Source organism: Eschrichtius robustus, chromosome 13, assembly GCF_028021215.1.
Source record: "Eschrichtius robustus isolate mEscRob2 chromosome 13, mEscRob2.pri, whole genome shotgun sequence".
NCBI classification, from domain to species: Eukaryota; Metazoa; Chordata; class Mammalia; order Artiodactyla; family Eschrichtiidae; genus Eschrichtius; species Eschrichtius robustus.
Genome location: NC_090836.1, coordinates 99,709,720 through 99,733,345, shown reverse-complemented (window position 1 = coordinate 99,733,345; position 23,626 = coordinate 99,709,720). Strand labels below are relative to the sequence as shown.

The window sequence follows — 23,626 nt, the reverse complement described above, 5'->3', positions numbered from 1 at the left end:
ATGAAGGAGACACCCTCGTCCCACCTTGGGGCTCACACAGCTGACGTCAACAAATCTGACAAGCAGAAAAGTTGCTTTCTTGACCCTTTAAGGAAGCCAAGAGTAGCTCATGCAGATGAATGGACAGGGAGCAATGCCATTTCCCTTGGAGATGGTTACAAGTAGCCGGTATGGGTTTGCAAGGGCAGAAGGAGCTCTCGGTGAGCTCTTTCACCCTACAGATGGCCTAGGACCAGCTGACACAGACGATGGAGGAGGGCAGTGCTGGCGAGAACTCCATTCCACTGGGAGGAGAGGGGTGGTTTGGATGAATGGAAGAAGCAACTGTCCTAAAGAGGCAGCTGGCCCCTCCCACCGGCTGAGGGCTGAGAGGGGCCGTGGTGTTGGCTGGACACGCACAGCACTAAAAAGGGCGTGGCCCTGCAGCAATAACAGCTGAGAGGAATGGAGGGAGGAGCGGCGCTTGAAATGGCCTTCATTCTGCAGTGGGGCAGGGGGTGGCTGGCACAGGTGGAAGGACAGTGCCCAGGAGGCCTTCTCCCTGCAGGGGGGTTGAGAACGGTTGAGGGTGTGGAGACCAGCAGCTGGCAGCAGACATATAAAACAGCTTCTCCAGGGAGGCTGAGATCATGATTTAGGGGCGCCAAGCATCAGTCTCCTACTCAGCCTCTCCAATGCCCCCCCACCCCCCTCACCCCTAGACCTTCCCCGCTAGGCCGTGGTGTCTAGTCCCACGTCTCCATATAAGCCAGGGATCCCTCTTCTGCTGAAATGTAGCAACCTCTGGGCTCTGACCCTGCCGTTCTTCTATCCTGCCTGGAATAACTTTGCGGGTGAGGGAAGATGTGGGTTGGATTGGTAAGGAGCTTCCAGGAAAGATTGTGACCATGAGTTTTGGGCCACTGGCAACATGATCACCTGCCTCTTTCTCCTGGTCCACTGAACCTTGGTCTTAAGTCTATGTGTTTTCCTAGCACCTGAGTGATAAGGGACTATAAATGCTTGGATCTGTAGGGGAACCAGTAAAACACCTAGGGTTAGACCAGGAGATGGAACAGGAGGTTGTAAGAGGATACTGCAAACTGTATCACTTGTTTTCCCTTGCCTAAGGCTAAACTGTTTCCCCAGCCCCAAATTTCAGCCACCTTACAGACTAAAGGAGAAAGAGTAACTTGTTTGTAAAACAACAGGGGAAATATATGCATTAATAAATACAGGGCTGAAGGGAAAGGCAAGAAAAGGCTACATGTATGATTGTGGGTATCACTGGGAATGTCTACAGGGGCCAGGAAGAGGAATTGGGGAAAAGCAGAGAAAGACAGACAAAAATGCAATTAGCTTCAACATGAGAGAGAGAGTGAGACAGAGAGATAATAGAAGAGAAGTAAAGGGGGAGGGGGTCAAGTATACACAAGAAGAAGAGAGAAACAGAAGCCAGCTTTAAGGAGGAAGAATCCTGATGGAGAGAAGGGAGGTGTGGTTTAAGATTGCCAAACTACCAAGAAACACAAATACTGTATAGTGTTCTTGATACTTCTTTAGACTCAGTTCTTCTAGAACTTAATGCCTAAAAAAGGTTGTCTCACTTGACCAGCACATGCGCTTCTTTAACCAGTGGGCACCACATAACTCGCTGTGTCTCCTCTTTCGCTGGGCCGACCACAAGCTCAGGGCCATTTTCAGCGCTCGACTGCAGAAACTTTCTTTCCCATGCCTCTCTATAAATCCGATTTCTCTTGAAATCTCAGTTTGTACTGTCCCGTGATTTAAGCGATGATTTTATTTTAAGTGGCTTAAAGTCGTTTTTGGAAGTAGACTGGGCATAAATCCTAAATATAGAAATGAAGCTAAAGTGGATTAGGGTAAAAAGAAGTGAAAAGTCAGAGGGGGCAGAATGAAGGAAGGAGGGAAAGGGGGGGAAAGAGAGAAAGTGGAAGCCGAGGGGAGCGAGGCAAGGGGAGTGCGGAAAGCAGCAGTCTTTGGTGGTGACAGGTAGTAGCTTTTGGACGGTGAACGCGACACGGACTGAAGGGTGGAGCTCTCTCCTCCACTTCTAGGTACTAATTCTTTCTGCAGGAGCCCAGCTCTGGCCTACTTCTCTGCTCTCCCCTGACCTTTCTTTTCCCAAATAGTCCTAGCCTTACCCCAGACCAGCCCGGACTTACAGGCAGGGTTAAGTCATCAACTCCCCGTCCCCTCCCAGGTCTAGCTCCACAGACTGTCCTGGGAGAATCTCTGCAGTCCCTGTTTGCAGGTGGGTTTCAGAGGTAAGAAAGCATTACCTGTGGCTCACCTGCTCCCGTCATTTTTAAATGAAACCTCCCCCAGACCACTTGAGTGAGGTACACGGCTTTGTTCTGGGACACAAGGAAAGGAGACAGATAATGGACAGCCATGGAGGAACCAAACTTACAAGGGACTTTCCAGGGAGGGCAGTAAAAATACCTCACCCCTGCACAGGCACACACACATACACACACACAAGCACACACACACACTCTCTCTCACACACACACACACACACACACACACACACACTGTAGACAAGATGCTCCACAATTACCAGATAGGCCTGTGGGACAGGAGAGAAAGGAAGAAGGTGGTTGGTGGTGGTTTGGGGATGTGTGTGCGTGGAGAAGTGGGTATGTGTGATGATACAGAGAAAGGGTCGTCATGGGTTACTGTCGTGGCTTTCCTCTGTGTCCACGCTCACCGGAGGGAGGCCTCCATTGTCATTGAGCCGCTTGGCCCTGTAGGTCTCATAGTGGATGTTGTGTGTCACTTCCTTGAGGTCCTGGAGGTGGGTCCTGAAGGACACAGGGTGAGAAGAGAGAGGGATGTGATTAGGGGCGGGAGGAGGAAGAGGGGACCCATGTCTGAGGTCCACACATCGCGTCCATGGCCTGGACCCACTCCAGAGAGCCAATGATACCTCTTGAGCCCCTTTTCCTTTGAGACGGGAGCTGGGACTGGAGCAGAAAGCTCTGTCAGAGAGACCTGGGGACTGAGGAAGTGGATCTGAACAGATGGCCTCCAGACCCCAAATAATTAAACCTGCCATCTGACGGGAGGGGTGCATCTTACCTGATGACAAAGTCTCGAAGCAGGGCAAACTCACAGTGGTTGAGGTTTTCCACTGTGAACAAAAAAAAAACAGGTGGTCATTTCACTAATGCAGCAACACCAGCAGGTGAATTTCTGTTCAGGTCATGGAGGCATTTAGGAGAGAGCCACGGGTCAAGCTATGGTCGCCCTTTCAGAGGTGTGCTCATCTTGGCACTTCAGTGCATTGGATTTTACTCATTGAACAAGTATTCATTAAGTAGCTACAGTGGCACAATACTACTCTAGACTCCGTGGAATAAGCACTATTATATTTCCCATTTTATAGAAAAGGAAACTAATACACAGGGAGTCTAAGAAACCTGCCAAAGGCCTAAGACACAATGCCTATCTTTAAGGAGCTTATAATCTGATTGGAAGACAGTAACACACATAGAAAATAACTGCGCCATCTTAAAAAGGTCATGATGGCTTGATAAGTTTAATTCAACATAGACTGAGTGCCTACTATTTGCAAATCACTTGCCAAAGACTGTGGAAGCAGAAGAGGATTAAGTCACAAACCCTCTTGTCTCACAATTTAATGGGTAGGACAGATATTCACATAATTCAAGGCAGATGATGAGAAAATGCTATTTTTTAAAAAAATCCCAACAAAGGGTCATAGAAAAATGAGAGACAACACGATAAAATGGGATGAACTTGGTTTTGGAATCAAAATATCTGGGTCCAAAATCCAAGTTTCACCATTAACAAGCCATGTGATCTTAGACAGGACACTTAACCTGTCTGAGACTCAAGTGCCTCAGCACGGATGTTCTGAGAGCAGCCACGCCTACCCTGCTCCCCTCCGAGGGCATCATAATGAATGTGGTCAACTGAAGCGATTCTCTGAGAACTTTCAGAATCACTGTGACCTTCTCAAGGTCACATCGTTCCTAATAAAATGGAAATGGCAACATCTGAACAACCCTTCAGGAGTTTTTCAGATCATGCCCCCTTTCATGTGAAAACCTTTCTCCGGTTTTTCCGATCCTTATTAATCTCTCCATGTTCTGAACTCCTTTGACCCTCAAGCTAGTGCCTCCCGGGCAGGTGCTAAATCTATCTTTTATTGCTCCCTGCCTGTGAGTCTCATCTTCCCAATTAGACTGTAAGCCCCTTACGGCAGGGTCTGGCTGACATTCATTTTATATCTTACATCCTAGGACTGTGCCTTGACCTATAGATGCTTAATAAATAAGCAAAATTGACCAGCGGCCAGTTCTTCAAGAAGATGCATTGAATTACCTTCAATGATCCCCCAGGGAGTTTTTCTGCCGAGGACCCGCTTGCCATTCACTTGGTACTCCTTGTCACTTCCCACCACAGCGAAAGGCATGCTCTCCTGCTGAGAAACCAGACACACGTGCATGTCATCCTCCTACCATCGGGGCCTCCAACGGCAGGATGGAGTACGGTCCTGGGCCTCTAGCCTTGAACTGCACACTTCTGAAGCTCATTCAGTGATCCCAGTGATGGCAAGGGCAAGGCTCTTGTCTCTTAAAAAGAGCACTGGTCTAGGAGTCCGAAGGCCTGGGTCCAACCCCGATTGCCCCCCTGCCCAGCTGGTTAACCTCAGTAAGTCAGCTTTCCTACTACTGGAGAATGCTTCATGCTCTTCAGCACTTTATCAGGTTTGGTTTGATTTGGAACAACTCTGTGAGATAGCCAGGAAAGACAGACCTCTTAAACGACACCTGCACAACTGACTGCCAAAGTAACTGAAGCTTTACACTGTCTCCCCCACTGGCAGAGGCCCACACCCGCTGACCTTCCAGAGCTCAGAGGCTGCTTTCTGATGTGCGTAGGCCCCTCTGCTCCACCAGGTGTCTGTTCCCAAATCTTTTTGCCTGGTGTGTACTTGTTGTTGCAATTGGATAAATTAACTATTGTATAAGCTGAGGACATAGCAGTGTGGAGAGTTGTTTCTCTGAAAATTAAGTTGAATGTTTCAGAAAGACTTGATAAAGGTGAGTTGCTTTTGCATTCAGAGCGGACTTACCTTCAAAGAAGAGGGCTTGTCTCTGAAAAGAATGTTTAATGAATGTATTAAAACATTTAAGATTTATATTAAAACATTTATTTTAAAACATTTAAGATTAATATGCTTCATTTTTAAAATGATTTCTTCACTTCAATTGACTTTTTCAATTAACTGACCAACTACCTGTCTCTACATCAGGTAAGGGGCTTCTACCAGGTTACCACACTTGATGAAGAAGGAGACTCAAGACCAAAGCAAGTGAGTGATTTGTCCCAGGTTACAGTGGTTGATGGAAAAGCTCAGACTAGAACTCAGGATTCTGATGTAGAATTACAGAATAGTAGAAGTTTAGAATTGAGAGGGATCTTAGAAATCACATAGGTCAGTGGTTTCCAAGCCAGGTTTCATGAAGCCTTAAGATTCCCAGGAGAGGGACTTCCCTGGTGGGGCAGTGGTTAAGAATCCAACTGCCGATGCAGGGGACACGGGTTTGATCCCTGGTCTGGGAGGATCCCACATGCCGCGGAGCAACTAATCCCGTGAGCCACAACTACTGAGCCAGCATTCTAGAGCCCTCGAGCCAAAACTACTGAAGCCCATGCGCCCTAGAGCCCGCGCACCACAACTACTGAAGCCCGCGTGCCTAGAGCCCGTGCTCCGCAACAAGAGAAGCCACCACAATGAGAAGCCCACGCACCGCAACAAAGAGTAGCCTCTGCTCGCCACAACTAGAGAAAGCCCACGCACAGCAACGAAGACCCAACGCAGCCAGAAAAAAAAAGATTCCCAGGAAATACCCCAGGGGCTGCTCAGAAGGTAGGGCTGTGCCTAATGACACTTAGCCAAAGCAGCTCTGTTTTTGTGTTTTATATATTGGAGTCTGTCTGACATTTAATTTTTTTAAGGGTTCTTCTAGGGAAAAAAAAAAAAAGAGCCTATAAGCCTCTGAATTTTATAGAAGGGGAAACTGAGGCAGAGCTCTGATAGAGTATAGATACTTTGGACCCCAGCCTGGAGCTTTTCCTGCCTGTGCCCTTCCATCACCCCATACCCTGGTTTTACTTGGCCCTGTGGGGGAACGAGAGGCTTTTGTGTGGTCTGGGGATGGACGGGAGCGTTGGCTTTCTGGGTGCAGGGTTCACAGTCCTGGCCAGCGCCCCAAGTCCTCACCCTCTCCCATGACACTTCTGGTCTGGGTCAGGCAAGGTGGGGCAGGGAGTATGGAAAGGGAAAAGCAGGTTGAAAAACAGAAGTGGTACATGATACACATCCCAGGGGGACTAAGGCGGGCATCCGTGTGATGAACAGAGTCCCAGGCACCTACCCGGATTTTGTCATTCTCTGTCTTGTCCTCCAAATCCTCATCAAATTCCTTCTGGGGGTAGAATTCAATGCCATTTACTTCAAGCTCCTTTCGAACCTAGAGGTGGGGAGGAGAAGCATGGTGGCCAAGTGTCAGGATAATGGGAGAGAGGGCTATGTGTGCATGTGCATGCATGTGCAAGTGTGTGCATGCTGAAGTCAGAGGGGTGAATGCAGTCTTTGATAATCCAGTTATCTCTGAACTCTGAGGCCCTGGGCAGCAGGAGGATCCTGAACATATGGGAGCCCCAATCCTACAATTACCATAGCCCACCCCAGCCTGCGATGAGGAAGAGTCTGGGGGTGTAGCTTGTTTATCTTAGGGTAAGATTAGGATTTAGAGAAGCAGTACAGCTTGGAACAGATTCCACATGGGCAGTGCTCGTGCCATACTTGTTATATTCCTGTTTGCAGGGAAGAGAGGTGCATCGCCCCCACCCCCAGCCTCTCTGTTTATCCTCTTTCAAAGCTCGGCTTAAGTCTCCTCCTCCAGGAAGCCACCCAGTATCTTTTCAGTAATCTACTTGCTTGTAAGGTTCTTAAAGGCAGCAACTGTCTTTATACTTCTTCTGCATCTCCCCAACCCCGTCGCCTGTGTGTCCGACACAGGACAGAGCTTATGGGAAATAACAATAAGGACTAGCAGGCAGTTGATTAATTAGTCCTTCAAGCAGCCTAACAGTGAGGAGTGCTTTCTCATGTTCACGGTGATTTATGTGTTCAGAGGTCTTTGCAGGTAAGTTTGCAGGGCAGGAAGAAGGCTGGAGCTGCACTACCTTCTCTTCACTGTTGGTCCCCAGATACCACCAGCCCAGCCTCTTTAATGGTTGAGTAGGGGCTGGGTGGGAAGCGGGGTAGAGGGTGGATGTGATAATGAAGGATAGGAGAGGGCTTGGACCAGAAGAGGGGAAGGCAAGGAAGGGGACAGGAAAAGGAGGAGGGGGCCTTCTCACCCTTTGCTTGAATTCAGACTTCTCCTCCAGGGTCATGGTGTCAGCCTTAGCAATGACAGGGATGATGTTCACAACTTTGCTGAGGTGTTTCATGAACTCCAGATCGAGAGGTCGCAAGCTGGGGCCCAGAGAAGGTGGGGTGTCAGAGCCACCGTGCCCTCCCCCACTCAGCCACTGCCACCATTCCAGGGGCACCCTTGGGACAGGAGGACTGGGCTGGGAACTGGCTGAGGCCAGGAGGCTGCTCCCTTTCCTATCTGACATGCATCCACCATCTCAATGTGCAGAAGAGACCCTGACTCTCCACCCACACATGGTCCACCACCTGTCTCTCTTCTTCGGTTCCCATGCAAATCCTGCCTTCTTTAAGCCCCACTCAAACCACGCCTTCGTGACATCTTTTCTGACCTGAGATTTCTTTCTCCTGGGAACAGCTGTGGACTGCTGTCCCTACCCAAATGTCCTTGTGTCACGGTTACATGTGTGTGTCTATTCTGCCTACAAGACAGCACTTTTTGACAGGCCTCCTCCCAGCCCCCAGTTAGTCCTGCAGGGGTCCATCTGGGGGCCTGACCCCTCCCCCTCTGAGGGGCCAGCTTCCTCTGGACTCTGGGGCCCCAATCTGGCTCTAGTTTGCAGTCCAGGGGACTCATTCAGTCAGGCTATCTGCTGGCTTGCTCTGACCTTGGGTCCAGGTTCTAGGCAGGGATAGCGCAAACTTTTTGTTGAGTTCCTGAGCTCCTCCATTGAAAACCTGCTGAATATCTGATTCCTCCAAAATTGGGGGCCTGCCTTGCTTGTGCCATCTTCTCAAGAATTGAACTAAGCTGGGCTTAGTGATAAATTACGAGACATCCGCCCTCTGCTCGCCTACTTGGATTGCTCCATTCTCTCCTGGTACTCCCTATCATGTAGCCCCGCCTGATACTCAACAACCAGAGTTCCCAGCATGCCCTGTGTATTGCCAGTCTTCATCTCTAGACACCTGGCTCCTCATGCTGGGCTGGCCGCCCTCCAAATGCCTACAGCTGGGTCCCACCCCCCCAAAACACCAGCCCCAATTCAATAGCCCAGCCTCCCCACCCCGTTTCACCCGTCTTACTGCCCCCGACCCCAGGCTTGTGCAAAGCAGGTATCTCTTGAACAAATGAGGAGCGTTTTGCGCATATAAACCAACTTCTGTCTGCCGGCACAGTCGTGCTATGGTGCTAGAACACCAATGGGCAGCGTAGGGGCTGATGTTGGTCAGCTTCACTCTCCTGGCAAGAAACTCTGGGGAATCACAGGGCTGTGACTATACTGGGGCCCATCTGGCCCTCCCCAGCTGAGTCCAGGTAACGGTTACCCCACTACAGGTTGGGCACAGATGATGCAAACTAAAGCCAGGCCCAGCAATGGGGGTGGGACTGGTACATACGAGTGTCCCGTCGGGGAGATGAAGTAGAGGCAGCAGTGGACACGAGTGTCAGGGATGCGTTTCTTCCTGGCTATGTTCACCTCCTCCTTCAGGAATTTCTCATACTGTTCATTGATGTATTTCTCAATGGGCTCCCAGCTGGGGGGTGGGAAGAAAGCAGATGGATATCCCAGAAGGACAGGACCTGGGAGCTCACCTTAGACATGGTCAGGTAGCAGTCCCCTCACATCCATCTCATTTCCTACCTCCCCTGGTGGGTCTAGGTTACCTGCTGACTATTCTCCCTCGGCCTCCCATGGATGGCTTTCCCTGTTAGCAAGGGCAGAGCTCCCCTGGGGACCTAGCTCTCTGACTGGGCTAAGGGAACCTGCAGAACCCCATCCCACTCCCGACAGCAGCACACACTTTCCCCACATCCATTACTTATTAGCTGGGCAGCTCTGGGGAAATCTCTGCCCCTCTCTGAAGCTGTTTTCTCATAAGTAAAAAGAGAGTAACAATAGGTGCCTGGAGAGATGCATATAAGAATCAGAAAGAACAGGTATAGTACTTAACAGAGCAATGGCACATAGCAAGTACTCAGTCATGGCAACAATTCATTGATAACAATGAATAATAACCCTTCTCTGTCCAGGAGTGTGTGTATAGCCAGAAAAGAAGGAAACCAGCCACTTCTCTAAGATCAATACAGCCAATTCCTAGGTGTGTTGCTGAGTGGTCCTGTCTGTCTGGGGCAGACCCCAGCTCCCTCACAGAGGCACAACTGTCACCATCCCTGTCTGGGAGCAAACTTCTGCCTGGAACCTTCTGTAAAGTGAGGAATGTCACTTGCCATCTGGTTCTACAAGGATTAAGTCATTAGTCACTGCAGCCGCTGACCTACAATATACCCTGAAAGGAATTCAGGACAAAGAACAGGATAAGGCTCTCTGCACTTTGGGAAAACAGGGAAAACAGGCCCTTAGATAGTTGTATTTCAGAAAAAAAAATTTTATGGACCCAAATCCTTGCACCTTCCCCTACTTAGAAAAGCACTAAAATCTTAACTGAGATATCTGATCCTCGTTGACGAGCCTTTTGCTGAGATGTTTGCTTGACTCTCCGTATCCCCCAGCCAGAAGTCACACATGTATTGCCTCTCCCCCACCTCTTCAGAGCAGGTCCTCAGAACCATCTGAGAGTCTGTCTCCCAGGCTACAGTCCTCAGTGAGACAGTGAATGAAACCCAACTCACAGCTCTTACGTTGTGCTTTTTTTTCACAGTCGACCCTTCCGTCTATGTCTGGGCAGTGTATTTCACCCCTTCTTGGCTGGACGCTGAATGCAGCTTTGCTCTGTGGATTCCCAGAGGCAAAGATTCCCCATGGAAACTACCTTTCCTCCTGTTTTCCACCCATTCTCTCTTTGTCTGGGGCTATAACATCTGGCTCTCAGGCCAAGCTCCCTGCCTCAGCCTTCAGGCCAGCATGGATTTGCACCCCAGTTCTCCTGCCTATTATGACAGATCCACTCCCATTTCCAGGCAATCCCTCGGCTGACATTCCCTCTATACTGTCCCCCTCCATCCCCGTACCTGGGCCCCATGTGGACCTCTTCCCTTGCCTTCTGACAAACCCCCTCCCCTCTTTCAGCAAGTCTTCCCGCTTAACCCCTCAGCATGGAGGGCGCAGACGGTTCTCAGTGTGAATGAATCTGCACCACATTCAGTATCTGCCTTGTAGAGTCTTTAGAGTGGAAATTTCACAGGCAGACATACCAGTTTTCATTGTTGATCTGGTCTCCAAAGCCTGGTGTGTCGATGACAGTCAGCTTCATTTTGACACCGCCTTCCTCTATCACTGGGGAGTGAACAGAAAAGGCACCAGGATGCCGCAGAGCAACTAAGCCCGTGCGCCACAACTACTGAGCCCACATGCCACAACTACTGAAGCCCGCGTGCTTAGAGCCCATGCTCTGCAACAAGAGAGGCCACCACAAGAAGCCTGCGCACTGCAACGAAGAGTAGCCCCCACTCGCCGCAACTAGAGAAAGCCCGTGTGCAGCAACAAAGACCCAACGCAGCCATAAATAAACAAATAAATAAATAAATTTCTTAAAAAAAGGCACCAGGGAGGTCACTCCTCCAGCTGACACCAGGTGCCCCTACCAGCCAGGGGGGACCTGGGCGCCTTCCTTCTGCAGGACTGATTATTGGAAAAGTCGAGTTCAGGGTCTTCAACACATTTGTCCATGCTGTTCCCTGTGCCTGAAATGCCCTCCTTACCCCTTCTGCCTGTCTAAAACCACCCAGCCTTTGTCATCCAGCTCAAATCCTACCTCATTCCTTTCTAATTCCCTCACCCCCTTTTCTGGACTTACAGTGTAAGGAGTTGGCTCCCTCGTGTTTAGGGCTTAATTCTATTGTCTTGAGGTTGCCTTTCATCTGTCTCATTCCCCAAGAAGCCCCATTCTTTCCCTTTTCTGGCAGAGGCTCCTCTGAACAATGCCCATCGGGGTCCCTGCCTGGTCCTCACCGTGCCCGATAGCTTTGATCTCCACTGTCTTGGGAATCTTCTCTTCCCGGTTCCAGCTGGAGGCCTTGCGGCTCACTTGGGATTTGAAGAGGGTGTTGACTAGCGTTGACTTGCCCAGTCCACTCTGACCTGCAGCAAGACAGGAGGAGGATGAGAAAGCAGGGAGACCCCATGCCCACCCACCGAGCCTTTTATCTCTCCCCTGAGCTTACAGAATTCTAGAGCTGTGATCCAGGCCCTTGACTGACGGCTCACTGGGGAGGCAAGGGGCTGAGTAGGGAGAGCAGGTGGGCGGGAACGGTTTCCTACTTACTGGTGAAGGACCTGGGGGAATGTTAGTTGGATTCCACATTCTCTCCTTCTGGAGCCCCAGGACCACTGGGAAAGGAACAACCTCTGCATTTGTCTCGTGTAGTGGTTTTCGGTTTTGTTTTGTTTTTGCTTGACCTAAGTTTTTAATATTTAATCATATTAAAAGTAAAGACAGAGTTACTTTGCATACTGACACTGCAGTTCTGCAGAAGATTTCATTCCAAGGGAGAGTTCCACACTAAAAAATATTTGAAAACCACTGGCCTGAGCAGTGCTTCTCAAACATGCACAAGAATCACGCCGGCAAGCCTGGCAACTAATGAGTGGCATTGGCATCACCTGGATGCTGGTAGGAAATGAGGTATCCCAGGCCCCAACCCAGCCCTATGAATCAGAATCTGCATTTTAACAGGACTTCAGATGAATCAAATGGGCAATAAAGTCTGAGGTGTGCTGGTCTAGAGCATTCCTGTCATATATTAGGAAATGGGCCCGGCAGGGGGCTGGAGCCTAAGGTTCTAGACTCAACTGTGCTTCTTCCCTGAAGCCTTGGACTAGCCATGTTTGCTCCTCTGGGCCTTAGTTTCTCTTTACTGATAGGACGGTGGGGAGGGAGGGAGCTGGATGAGACCAGGGATGGCAAATAAGGTACATTTCTCAATCCAACTGATCAACTGGCAGTAGCCACCTGCCTAATATGTTTAAAAGGCTACCTCTGGGCTCGGTACTGACTGCGCGCAGTGACTGACCCGTGATGAATGCCACAGGCACTGCCGGGGAGAGAAGTGGCCCACCTTGCTAGAACTGGCGGTAGAGTGGTGAACAAGACATCATCCTCACCCTCAAGGAGCCATTTGGTGTGAGGGAGACAAACCATAAGCGGACAATGCCAAAGGGAATCTAATCCAGTCTCTCTGGGATCAAGGAGGACTTCTACTAAGAAGTAATAAGTAAGCTAAAACCTAAGAATGACTTCAAATGACCCATGAGAAGCTGGGGGGCGGGTTCTAGAGAGAGCGAACAGCATACACAAAGGCTAAGAGGTAGGAAAGAGCATGGCAAGTCCAGGAGAACTGTTCCTTATAAGTGAGGAGTCGAATGCTACGTGGGAAGTGGTAAGAGATGAGTGGAAAGGTAGTACCAGGCCAGGCTAGGAATTTAAACCCTTAAACTTATGAAAGATTTTAAGTAGGATGTGTGACTTGAGTTTTGCAGGTTGGAAAAATTATTCGGTCACTGGTGGACAATGGATTGAAGGAGACAGGAGACAGAGAACCAGGAGAAAAAGAAGTTCGCACCAGAAAGTAAATCAACTTACGTCACCAAGCACACTGTTTAGTTTAGCCGATGTTTTTTACAGCAAGACTTTCCAGATGATTTACACTCTGGCCTAGCTCCTTATGTTTGAGCAGCACTGAGTCAGGTGGCCCTGGTAATCCAGGGGAGAGATCCACTCGGCCTAGGGTGGTAGCAGTGGAGATGGAGAGAGGTGGACAGACTTGAGAGATATTTACTAGGTAAAATTGACCGTATTTGATGATTGACTGGATTGGGGGATAAAGGAGGAGGAAAGAAGGATGATGCCCAGATCCCAGTTTCAGCAACAGAGAGAATATCTCACTGAGATCAGGCAAAGGCCCCTCTCTGCTCTTACATTCTGTGACCCAGTGACCCTACTTAGTGACCAGTGTCCTGGAAATTCTCTCTAAGCTTGAAAGCACACAAAAGATCAGAAAGAAGACCACCTTTCATCCGATCCTCCCCCAGCTCTTGAAGGCAGGGGAGGACACTGGTGATGCCCCCCGTGTGCCACACACACGAAGGCAACTTGAGCACAGCTGCAAGGCTGCCTGTGTACAGCCAGGTGGTGATGGGGCCACAATGACCACCCACCCACAGCTCCCACCCTTGGATCAGCCAGCCTTGTGGGGAGAAAGGGGTCAGGCCTTTGTGATCAGCACAGTGAGATCTTTCCTCCGAGAAAGAGCTCATTCTAGAGAAGCCAGGGCTGAGGCCATCCTAGAAAAAGAATCGGGATCCTGGGTGCTGCCCGCCACCAGGGCCTCCAGGGAACCCACGGCCTCCATACCAACGACCATGATGTTGAAGTCGAAACCAGTCTTCATGGTCTTCTTGCGCATCTGCTCGATGATGGTGTCGATGCCAATGTAGCCCAGCAGGTTGGGGTTGATGCTGACGGGCTTCATGGGCACTGCCGGCTTAGGCCTGGGCTCAGGCACCAGCTCTGACATGGCTGCGTCCGTCCTGGTCTCCGGGAGCCCTGAAAAGCCAAGGTGGGTGGGGTGGGCTAGAGGAAAGCAGAGGTCACGTGGAAGGCACAGTATTATTCTCTGGATACAGAATCATACAGAGTCGGGCCTGGAAGGGACCTGACATGTCATCCAGTACAGGTCTCTCATCTCACAGATGAGGAGACTGAGGCCTGGGGGGGAAGGGCTTGCCTAAGAACACAGAGCAAGTCAGATGCAAAATCTGGACCAGTAGCCAGACCCTCCAGTTGCTGGGGCGCTTTCATATGCACCTCGCTGCTCCAAAGAACCATATCTATGTCTCTAACCCAGGGGTTTCTCCACCTTGGCACTATTGACATTTTAGGCCAGATAATTATTGCAGGGAGCTGTCCTGTGCATTGTACGATGTTTAGTGACATCCTTGGCCTCTGCTAGATGCAGGTAGCAGCCCCCCTAGTTTAATGACCAAAAATATTTCCAGACAGTGACAAATGTCTCCTGCGGACAACAGTGCCCCAGCTGAGAACCACTGATCTAAGAGATGTCTGGGGTTATTCCGACCTGAGTCCCGCCTCCCCCAGAAAAAGGGCAAAGACCTTTTAGGATACTGGATACCTAACATCTGTTGACTGCCTGTCACTGATCCAGTTGCTTGTCTTTTAGAAGCACATGGGGAGACTTCCCTGGTGGTCCAGTGGCTAAGACTCTGTGCTCCCATTGCAGGGGGCCCAGGTTCGATCCCTGGTCAGGAAACTAGATCCCACATGCCACAACTAAGTGTTCACATGCCGCAACTAAAGATCCCACACACCGCAACTAAGACCTGGCAGCCAAGTAAATAAATAAATTTTTTTTTTTTTTAAAAGGAGGAAGCACATAGGGCTACCCCATCTCTGCAGAGTGAGCATCAGTCCTGTCTCCCAGCCTCCGTGTCCCCCCTGTTCCACAAGCACTGCTGCAAAGTAAGGAGGTCTGTGCCCTGAGGTGCCCCAGACACCCTCCAAGCCTTAGTTTTGAGTCTGAGGGGGAATAAGTCTCCCCTTTTGACTGTTGGGGAGAGGATGAGACCCAAGTAGGGGCCATCACTGACCTAAGATGACATGACACAACGTGTTCTTGGGATGGTGGGTAGCAAAAGAAAGGGGAGGCTGAAATCACAGCCCTTCCCCAGTGGAGAAAGGCAAACATCCCTCTGGGTCTGGCAGATCATGGTTATATTCACATACAAGAGAAATCTGTGTGTTTCCTCATCAGGCCACTGTCCACCAGGGGGGTTTCAGGATACAGCAACTCCATTTCCCTCCCCGTAAAACGGGGGTGTGTGGTGATGTGGAAAGAGCCTGGCTCTGCCGCTTGCCAGCTTTGTGGACTTGGGCAAACCACCCTGCCTCCCATGCGCCTGCTTTCTCCTCTGTACTCTGTAAACTGGTTAGGATGGTGATTAAGGCTGTAGAGAGCACTGCACACGAGGTATATGCCTAGAAGCGCCCGCACAGCGCCTCACTGTTCCAGACCCTCTTGCTCCTGTCCCTTTCAAGTTCACAGCCTGTCAGGAGGGGAAATGAAGTGGTGCATGTGGAAGCACTTGTTAAAGGGAGGTGCCCCAGACACTAATTACACCGCACAGTTACTGGACTCCACGCTCTCCAAAGGCCCTCTTCCAGCTCTGCCATTCTAGAATCCTATGGTTCATGGTTACCACCCTGCAGAGTCTCAGGCTCACAGAGAGAACTGATGGAGCAGCAGATGGGAAAGAGGGTGAGGGGACAGGAGTACCTCCCTCCCCCACCCCCAAACCCAGCCAGGAGGCTGTTCTTGTACCCCTACCACCTGGTCCTTCCACTGGTCCTGGCAAGACTCTCTCTCTCTCTCTCAATTGGAAACCATCCTTTCCTTGTCACTCCCAGACACAGCCAAATCTGACAAAGTCTCAGGACCTCCTCAGGGCCTGGCATGGCTCCCTCCTGCTTCCCAGGAAGCTGTTGCCAGCCAGGTGGCCCCAGAAGGCAGCAAGATTGGCTCAGCCCTGCAGCAGCTGATTCTCAGCAGCCTGGCCTCCACCTCCACTCTGCATGTGGCTCCCGGACCCAACTCAGCACACCTGCACTGGGGGCCAATGCCCCATTTTCCCTGCCCAGCTGCTCGCATGGCTGGCCCCATTCATCTTCCTCATGCCTCTACAGCCAGCCCATTTGGTCTCCACAACCTGTGTTGTGAGATCCATCAGTGTGTATGTGTGTGTTGGGTGGGCGGAGTCTTACCTCATTTTACAGACCTGGAAAGTGAGTCTAGTACTTATTTATGGGAGTTTTGTAAGTATTTTTGTAAAGTGTGTGTCCTCACCATGGCCTGCTCAGCCCTGGCCTGTCAACTGCAGCATCTTCAAAGATCATTCCCAAAAAGACAGACCCTGGTTGCAAGAAGGGGCCGGCCTACCAGATTCCCAGGCAACTTCTAGGGGCTACAGCAGGCCTGCTGCAGGTCCAGCACAGGAGCAGATCTCACCTTCATTCTTCCATCAAGCACCTATGAGGACCCATAGAGCTCCTGCTGGCAAGCTGCCCCTCCCAACCACATGGCAATTACAACCACCCAGCAGCAACAATTACTGCAAACCTGTGGTGGGTCACTGGGTCACAGCCTTTGCTGGAAGACCCTTTGCCCACTCCAGCCCCTGGCTAACTCGTACTCTTTTTTCACCATTCAGCCCAAGGGCTACCCCTCAGGAAAGGCTTTGCTTTCCCATCTCATGTGGATGCCTCTCTTCTGTGCTGCCTCGGCCCCCTGACTTTCTAGTCATCACATTCATTCATTCACTCACTCCATCCCATCCATCCCATCCAGGCCATTCCATATGCTGTCAAATGGGAGCCTACTCCAACCAAACTGTAGATTAAATGCCAAGGACACTTTTGGGCCCCAGACAAGGTCCTTGCCCCCAAGGGCCCACTGTTTGGTGAGGGTGCCTGACAAGTACATAAAGCCCTCCAGGGCACAGGACAAATGCAGCTCTGGAGCTGAATTCTGTAGCTCCATCCTCTGCCCTTACAGCTCCCCTGGTCCCGCTATGCCAACTCCAGGTGGCCCATACTTGACTCCCAGCTGGATGACCCCTGTGAGCCTCAGTGTTCTCCTCAGGAAAACAGGTACAGTACCTACCTTGCTGGGTTGCTATGAAGCTTATACAAAAGCATGGACATAAATTACCTGGCACTGAACATATGCCAGTTCCCACCCTTCTTCAGGGCAGGAGCCTCGTCTTATTGATTTCTGTGCCCCAATGAACCTAGTATAACAAGACACTCAGCAATGAATGAATGAATGAATGCAAGCCTCACCGCAAGGCAGATGTTACTTCAGAGCCATCACTTTTCTCCTCCCTCAGATGCGGCTCCCTTGGCAGAGCAGCTGACCTCCACCCAGCAAATGGCTCTTGTGTGGGCCACAGTCACGGAGGTAGACTCTGTTATGAGACTTTCTCCTTCCCCTGCAACAGGGATTGGAGGGGGGCTCCCCAAGGGTGGGCAAGAGCTCAGGATGGGGTCACAGCAGGATGTAGCTCAAATATGCCACCCTACCTAAGTGGTTCTTGGGGCTTCTCCTAAGCTCTCCGCTCTCTCAGCGCCCCTGGAGAGGAGGGGATCTGTCTGCAGCACCCCCTGCCAGGAACCACCTGCCCATCAGTGCTCCAGGAAGAGACATTGTCCACCCGACTCAGCTCTAGCTTAGTCCCCACAGAAACAGCACCTCCCCCCATCCCTGTGCCAAGCAAGGACCCTGGTGCTTTCTTTTACAGGCAAATGAATGGCTTTGTCTTTGTCTGGCCCAGGGACCCCACCCCTCTGTTGGGAAGGTGGCAGCAGGGGGAGGGGACCTTTCCAGAATAGCACCTTCCTCCCTAGCTTAGTGGGGATCCAGGGGGTGGGGAGGCTCTTCCATGGGGAGCTGGAGATCTTCCCCAGCCCCCAGCCCCTAGCAGCCTTCAAGACACCGCCCCCACCTGCAGAGGCAATTCCAGCCCACCCCAGCTCCAGCCCCCGGCTCTCAGAAAAGGAATCACAAAAGATATCTTAGTACTTTCCCATTCACAGAAGTAAAGGGCCCTGGGATACCCCTGCCTCCATCCCAGTCCTCTGGAGGCCAACGAGTTCCCTTGGAGACCACCAGCTGGTGCCTGTCTCAGTGTGCGCCTGTGTGTGGGGGAAGGGGTCTGTGTGTCAGCGCACAGGTCTCTTGTCTCGCTGTAGGTGGTCCTGATACCTGTGCGTGGTGTGCATGTGTGTGCACTTCTTGGTGTGCTCCAGTGTGGAGCTTTCTGTGCGCATCTGGGTGCCTCCTCGCTTCTTTGGGGGTCTCTGTATCTCTCCGCGTTTCCATATGTGCATTTCTCCGGGCTTGTACATCTTGGGGTGTGTGCCACCGTGTATGCGTGTGTCCGTGCGTATGTCACCGCGCATGGGCTCCTCAGTGCATCAACCCTCCCCCTGGTAGCATCTCCAGCCGGGCTTTGGGGGCCGCAGCCTCCTCCCGGCGCGCGCCGGTGGCCCCGCCGGCCTTCCTACCTTTGGACATGAATCCTCCTTTGTCTCCGTTCCTCCGGGAAGATGCTCAGGGCGCGGGGCTGCAAGGCTGAGCTGGACGCGGGCTCCTCCTGGGCCGAGCAGACCCTGCAGCCGGGCCTCGCCCCTCTGCGTTCTCCGCCCACCCGCCCGGCCCGCGGCCCGCGGCCCGGCAGCGCCGTCCCCGCGCCCCGCGCTGCCGCGCCCGCCCGGGACTTCGACTCGGCTAGCTCGGCGCAGCGCTGCCCCGGCCCGCTTGCACCGATGCCGCCGCCGCCGCCGCCGCCGCCGCCGCCGCCGCCGCCGCCGCTGCCACCCGCACCACGTGACCCGCCCGCCCCGCCGAGGGCCCCTCCCCCTCCCCCTCCCCCGGCGTCCTCGCCCGCACCGGCTCCCCTCCCGCCCGCACTCAGGAGCGGGCACCCAAGGCCGGCTGCGGGCCGCCGGGGAGGCGCGCGGGGGCGCTGCGCCTGCAGGCTCGAGGTGCCGGGCGGGGCATGGTTCCCGCATCCCAGTCCCGGTCCCTCCCCCTCGATCCTGCTCCCGGCCTGTTACCCTCTAGGCCCGGGCGGGGCGGGGAGCGCAGGGGACCTGTGGGATCGGCGGGAGGCGATGCGCGCGCGTGAGTCACGCGGTGGTTGGGATGCTGGGCTGGTTCAACGCGGTTCTGACCAAATGCGGGTGCCTGTAGAACCCTGCCTGATGCAGGAGCACGGGTTCCAGGCCTGGCTCTAGGATGATGAGCCCTGTGACCTTGAGCTAGTCAGGAACTTTCCTGAGCCTCAATTTACCCGTCAGAAAAATCATTCTTGCATTCAATCAACTTGAATGGACAGCATATTGCCGGGCCTTGAGGGGACAGGAATGAGGATCATCATTTCTGTCCTCAAAGAGCTCTGGGTCTGGTGGGTCAAGACAGAAAGCTGGACTGTCCTAATGCAGGGGGTGGGGTGTGCACAGGGCACTGTGGGTGCAGGGAGGTGGGCACCCACCGGGTACTGTGGGTGCAGGGGTGAGGGCCCTTGGTGAGGGCCAAGATGGAAAGGCAAATATAGGTGCGAGGGAAGAAGGGAAAGCAGTCTATGGAGAGACCCAGAGGCGAGAGCTGCATGGTGCTAGGGACAACAGAGCTCCTGGGTGCACCAAAGCAGGGAAAAGTCCAGACAGGGATATAGAGCTAAGAGGCTGGAGAAGTCCAAAGCCTTGGAAGCCAGGCTAAGGAGCTGGACTTATCAAAGAGGATAACAGTGAGTCACCAACAGCTGTTAAGCAGAAAGTGCTGCCATGAAATATATGAGTCCCTGTGGCAGCTGTGTGGAGGGGCAGGGGGTGGCCTCACAGGGACAGAGGGATGGAGAGGAGGGGACAGACAACCTAGGACTGAGGAGGTTGATCAACAGAGTTGGAATTAGACTGGATGGGATGAAGGAGAGAGAAAGCTGAGGAAGAGGAGGATACCCAGGTTTCTGGTATGGTGGTGCCTGCAGCTGAGGGAGTGAGATCAGGGAGGGCAGAAGTCAGGAAGAAAGGGGCTGCCTCTAGACATGCCCGGGAGTTGTCTGGGTAGAGGGGTCCGGCAGGCCACTGGCTGTCTACACCTGCATTTTGAGAGAGAGGGCTGGGCTGAAGATGGAGGGAGAACTGAGGTCCTGTAGGGAGGAGGGAAGACCAGAGCCTGGGTGGGCTGCCCCAGGCTGAGTGTGCAGAGGGCAATGAGAAGGGGGCTGACAACCTCCAACGCCAATTAAGCCACTGGACTGGATGCTTTCCAAGCATCTGCCAGACCCAGAATCTCTGAGCCTTTGAAATGTTGGGAATGAGACTGCCCAAGGTAGAATTCCAAGATCTGGGTTCCCATTAGCTTACTGCCACCAACCAGCTGTGTGACTTCAGGCATGTCACAGCCTCTCTAAGACCAAATGCACTTCTAGCCCTTGTGTTGACCTGTTTATACGTCTATGTAGGACTTCCAACCTACAAGTCCCCAACTCACCTTTCAGGACTAAAGGGCTGGGGGTAGGGGACCGAGAAAAAATTCCAAGTGAGGCACCTTTTAAGCAACAGCCATCTTCCTGAAAGGCCGACTGGGGATGATTTAGAAGGTCTTGGGTGAGATCACTATTCACATCTAGAGGAGCCTGGCAGTGTCGACTGTTAGACAAATCACCACTTACTGAAGTGCTGGTCTATATTTTCGTGTAGGTGGTTTGCTTTTCAAGCTGGACTCACCTATAGATCACCTGATTATTTCAGCTCTTCAGGGAACAGAGAAACAATCATGGAAGATGCTAAAGGACAGACTCAGCATAATTGCTCTCCCACAAATTACCCCTGTAAACCCTCCTTCTGATGGCTTCCCTCAACCTGACCTCTGACTGGCAGGTTGGGACCCAGTTCAGGGTGCATCCCCTGTGTTCTGCCACTCAACCCCATTCCCTCTTCTCCCAGCTCATTCAACTCTGACTTTAAAGTCCCCCAGATCTATCCAAGCATAATCCAGCTCCAGGCTCATACACCCCAGCAGTCCAGCGCATCCCCAGCCCAGCTCTTTGCATTTACCTTTGGTTTCTCTGGCCAGGTCCAGCATGGTGAGCTCTGTGACCCAGTCTGTGGCAGCACCTGCTGTAGCACGGTCCAGGGCTGCATCTGTGCTTCTGCTTGGCATTGATGGGTAGGTGACAGTGTCTGATCTAGTCAGCTTAATGACACTGTCCAGTGTGGTCTCACCAGTGACTGGGTCTGGGGTGACTGGCACAACTGAATGCATGGCTGTGCCCAGCCTGCTTGTATGCAAAACAAGAGAATCCGTAGTCATGTCCAGCTTGGCTATATTTGCCCTAGCCAACACCATGGCTGTGTCCAGCTTGACTGGATCTGGTGCTGCCACTTCCCTGGCTGTACCCTCTGTGGTTGTATCTGGCTTGGCTGTGCCTGCTGTAGCTATGGCTTTGCCCAACTTTTCTGGGTCTGGCGTCACCACATCCATGACCGTGCGTGGCTTGGTTGTGCCTGCTTTAGCCAAGTGCATGGCAGAGCCCAGTTTGCTATCCAGATGAGGGCACTCAGTGCTTGTGTCCAGTCTAGGTGTGTTTGGTGTAGCCAAGTTGACAGCCAAGCCAGGCCTATTGGTGGCCATTGTGGATAAATGTCTGGATGTGCCTGGCCTCGTTGTATCCAGAGTAGCCAAATCCATGGCCATCACAGGCCCCGTGGCAGGGATGGCCCTTTGGAGATGCATCCGGGGTCTCTGAATACCCCTGGACCGGGGCTTGCCTCTTCCTGGAGAAGCTCTGGTAGGCACATGGGTAGTCACTGGGACAGGGTGCCTCTGACCCACCAAGCCTGGCCCTGCAGGACCTGGCAGAGTCTGAGCTAACCGGGATTGGAAAGGCAGGGTCAGGCATGAGCTCACCAGGGGCTTCTCCACTACAGGCATCCTGCTGGGCTTGGCCAGACCTGGGTGACCTGGGCCCTCAGAGTGGACCCTGTCCCCTGGCACTAGGGTCAAAGATGGTGAGTCAGGAGAAGGCAGCCTCCCTCCTCTGTGGGTGGCAGCCTCCCTGCCCGGGGTAGACACCTGTTCCCAGTGAGAAGGTAGGGGGCCCAAGCGCCATGCCTGGCTGTGCGGGCGGACTGTTAGGGAGATGGAGCTGAGCTTCCTTGGTGCCAGGCTCTTGCCAGTCTCCTGTGGGGGCACACTCCATGCCCTAGCTCCAAGGCCTGGTCGGCCGGAAGCCTGTGGGATGTGGCTCTGGGGGAAAGCATCCAGATGGACGGCCTTCTTGAGAACAGGGATGAGAGGCGACACCCCTCCAGGGAGCTTTGAGGGGCGGGCAGGGCGCCCCAGTAGGTGGCTGCGGGGAAAGGAGGTTCCAGCGCCTGGGGCTCCGTGAGGCTGCATCTCAAAGTTGTGGTCCATCCAGGTCTTTCGTCTTCCCCTGATTAACAGAGAAAAGGGGCCAAGCAGGGGTGAGGTGCTCGAGCCTGCAGGTGCTGGCCTTCCCCCTCCTGACTAGCAGCTAGCGCTCCTCTGAAGGGGCCTTGTTTGGGGGACTGTCAAGTCCTCAATGGAGTACACATGTCCCTTCCTACAGCCCTCCTACAGCTCCCACCTGCTACATGCCTACACACCTCACACACATGGGCCCTCTCACACACACACACCTACCAAGATACCAGGTGAATGTGGAAGAATGTTCCAGCAATGGGTGGAATCCAATGAGCAGGCTGCCCCGGCATGAGGAAACCTCTCCCTTTGCAGGCGAGTGGCCGTGGCCCCTCTATGGCCAACTCCATGGAGGTCACATATACATGTTCAGGAGCCCCAGTGGAGGGCAGTGGTTATTAGAAGCCTATCTGCCTCTTCCAGAAGGGACCAGAGGACTCTGGGTTCCCACACACAGCAGCCAAAATAGGAGTTCAGGCGTCCAGGTAGGAGACCAAGAGATGACCAGTTTGGCTTGGGAACAGGGTCTGTACCTGGGGCTCCTGCCCGGAACCAGGAAAGAGCCCTGGGCTGGCCTACTGCTGGAGCTGAAATCGGAGCCAGAATTGGAGCTGAAGAGGGCCCTGGACGAGGTGAGGCTTGGGAAGTAGAGAAGTAATGAGCATTCACAGGGTACTTGTCCAGTGAACAAGCCACAGTACCTGCCCTGGGGGGACCGGCCATCCCCAGGGGCACCAGACAGTGAAGCAGGCAGAGCTATGCTGGAGGTGAGCCTTGTGGGGGAAGCATTAGCTCAGCCTTTGGGGTTAAAGGAGGGAGGCTGGGCCTGGGGCTGGGGGAATTCACACAGAAGGCCCAAAGGTGAGGAAATGTGGCAACTTTCTGAAAATCCTCCATGGGGCTCCCAGGCTGTATCGTGGGGGAGGGGCGAGACAAGGCTGCAGGTGCTCTGGGGCCCAGGCCAGGCCACAGTGATGCTCAGGCCCTGGAAGATGACCTGGTCAGATCTGCAGGTGGCCACTCCAGGACTGTGTGACGGCAAGATCAGGGGGAAGAGAAGTGGAGGCAAGGAGGGAGTTCCCTGGTGGCCTAGTGGTTAGAATACCGGGCTTTCACTGCCGTGGCCCAGGTTCAATCCCTGGTCAGGGAACTGAGATCCTGTAAGCCTGGCAGCCAGGAAAGCAGCGAGTTGAAACACTCTGTGAGCTGGGGGTGGGGCTGGA

General features: G+C 52.8%; 1 protein-coding gene across 7 annotated transcripts; it reads right to left on the bottom strand.

The window, feature by feature from the left end:
* Positions 1 to 475: 475 nt before the first annotated feature.
* On the bottom strand, positions 476 to 22,376 carry SEPTIN3 (septin 3). Of its 7 annotated transcripts, none has more exons than XM_068560270.1 (11): positions 21,017 to 22,376; positions 13,736 to 13,927; positions 11,335 to 11,463; positions 10,578 to 10,659; positions 8,822 to 8,959; positions 7,405 to 7,522; positions 6,414 to 6,509; positions 4,354 to 4,453; positions 3,085 to 3,136; positions 2,714 to 2,807; positions 476 to 541 (listed from the first exon to the last, which is right to left on the bottom strand). In XM_068560270.1, exons 1-11 carry the CDS (start codon positions 22,374 to 22,376, stop codon positions 476 to 478), a joined length of 2,427 nt encoding a protein of 808 aa, XP_068416371.1. The 7 variants fall into 7 exon arrangements, with proteins under 7 accessions (XP_068416371.1, XP_068416375.1, XP_068416376.1 ...); XM_068560274.1 differs by lacking the exon at positions 21,017 to 22,376 and adding an exon at positions 18,461 to 18,470; XM_068560275.1 differs by lacking the exon at positions 21,017 to 22,376 and adding an exon at positions 18,461 to 18,470 and having other exon boundaries at positions 4,354 to 4,450.
* Between the last annotated feature and the right edge of the window lie 1,250 nt (positions 22,377 to 23,626).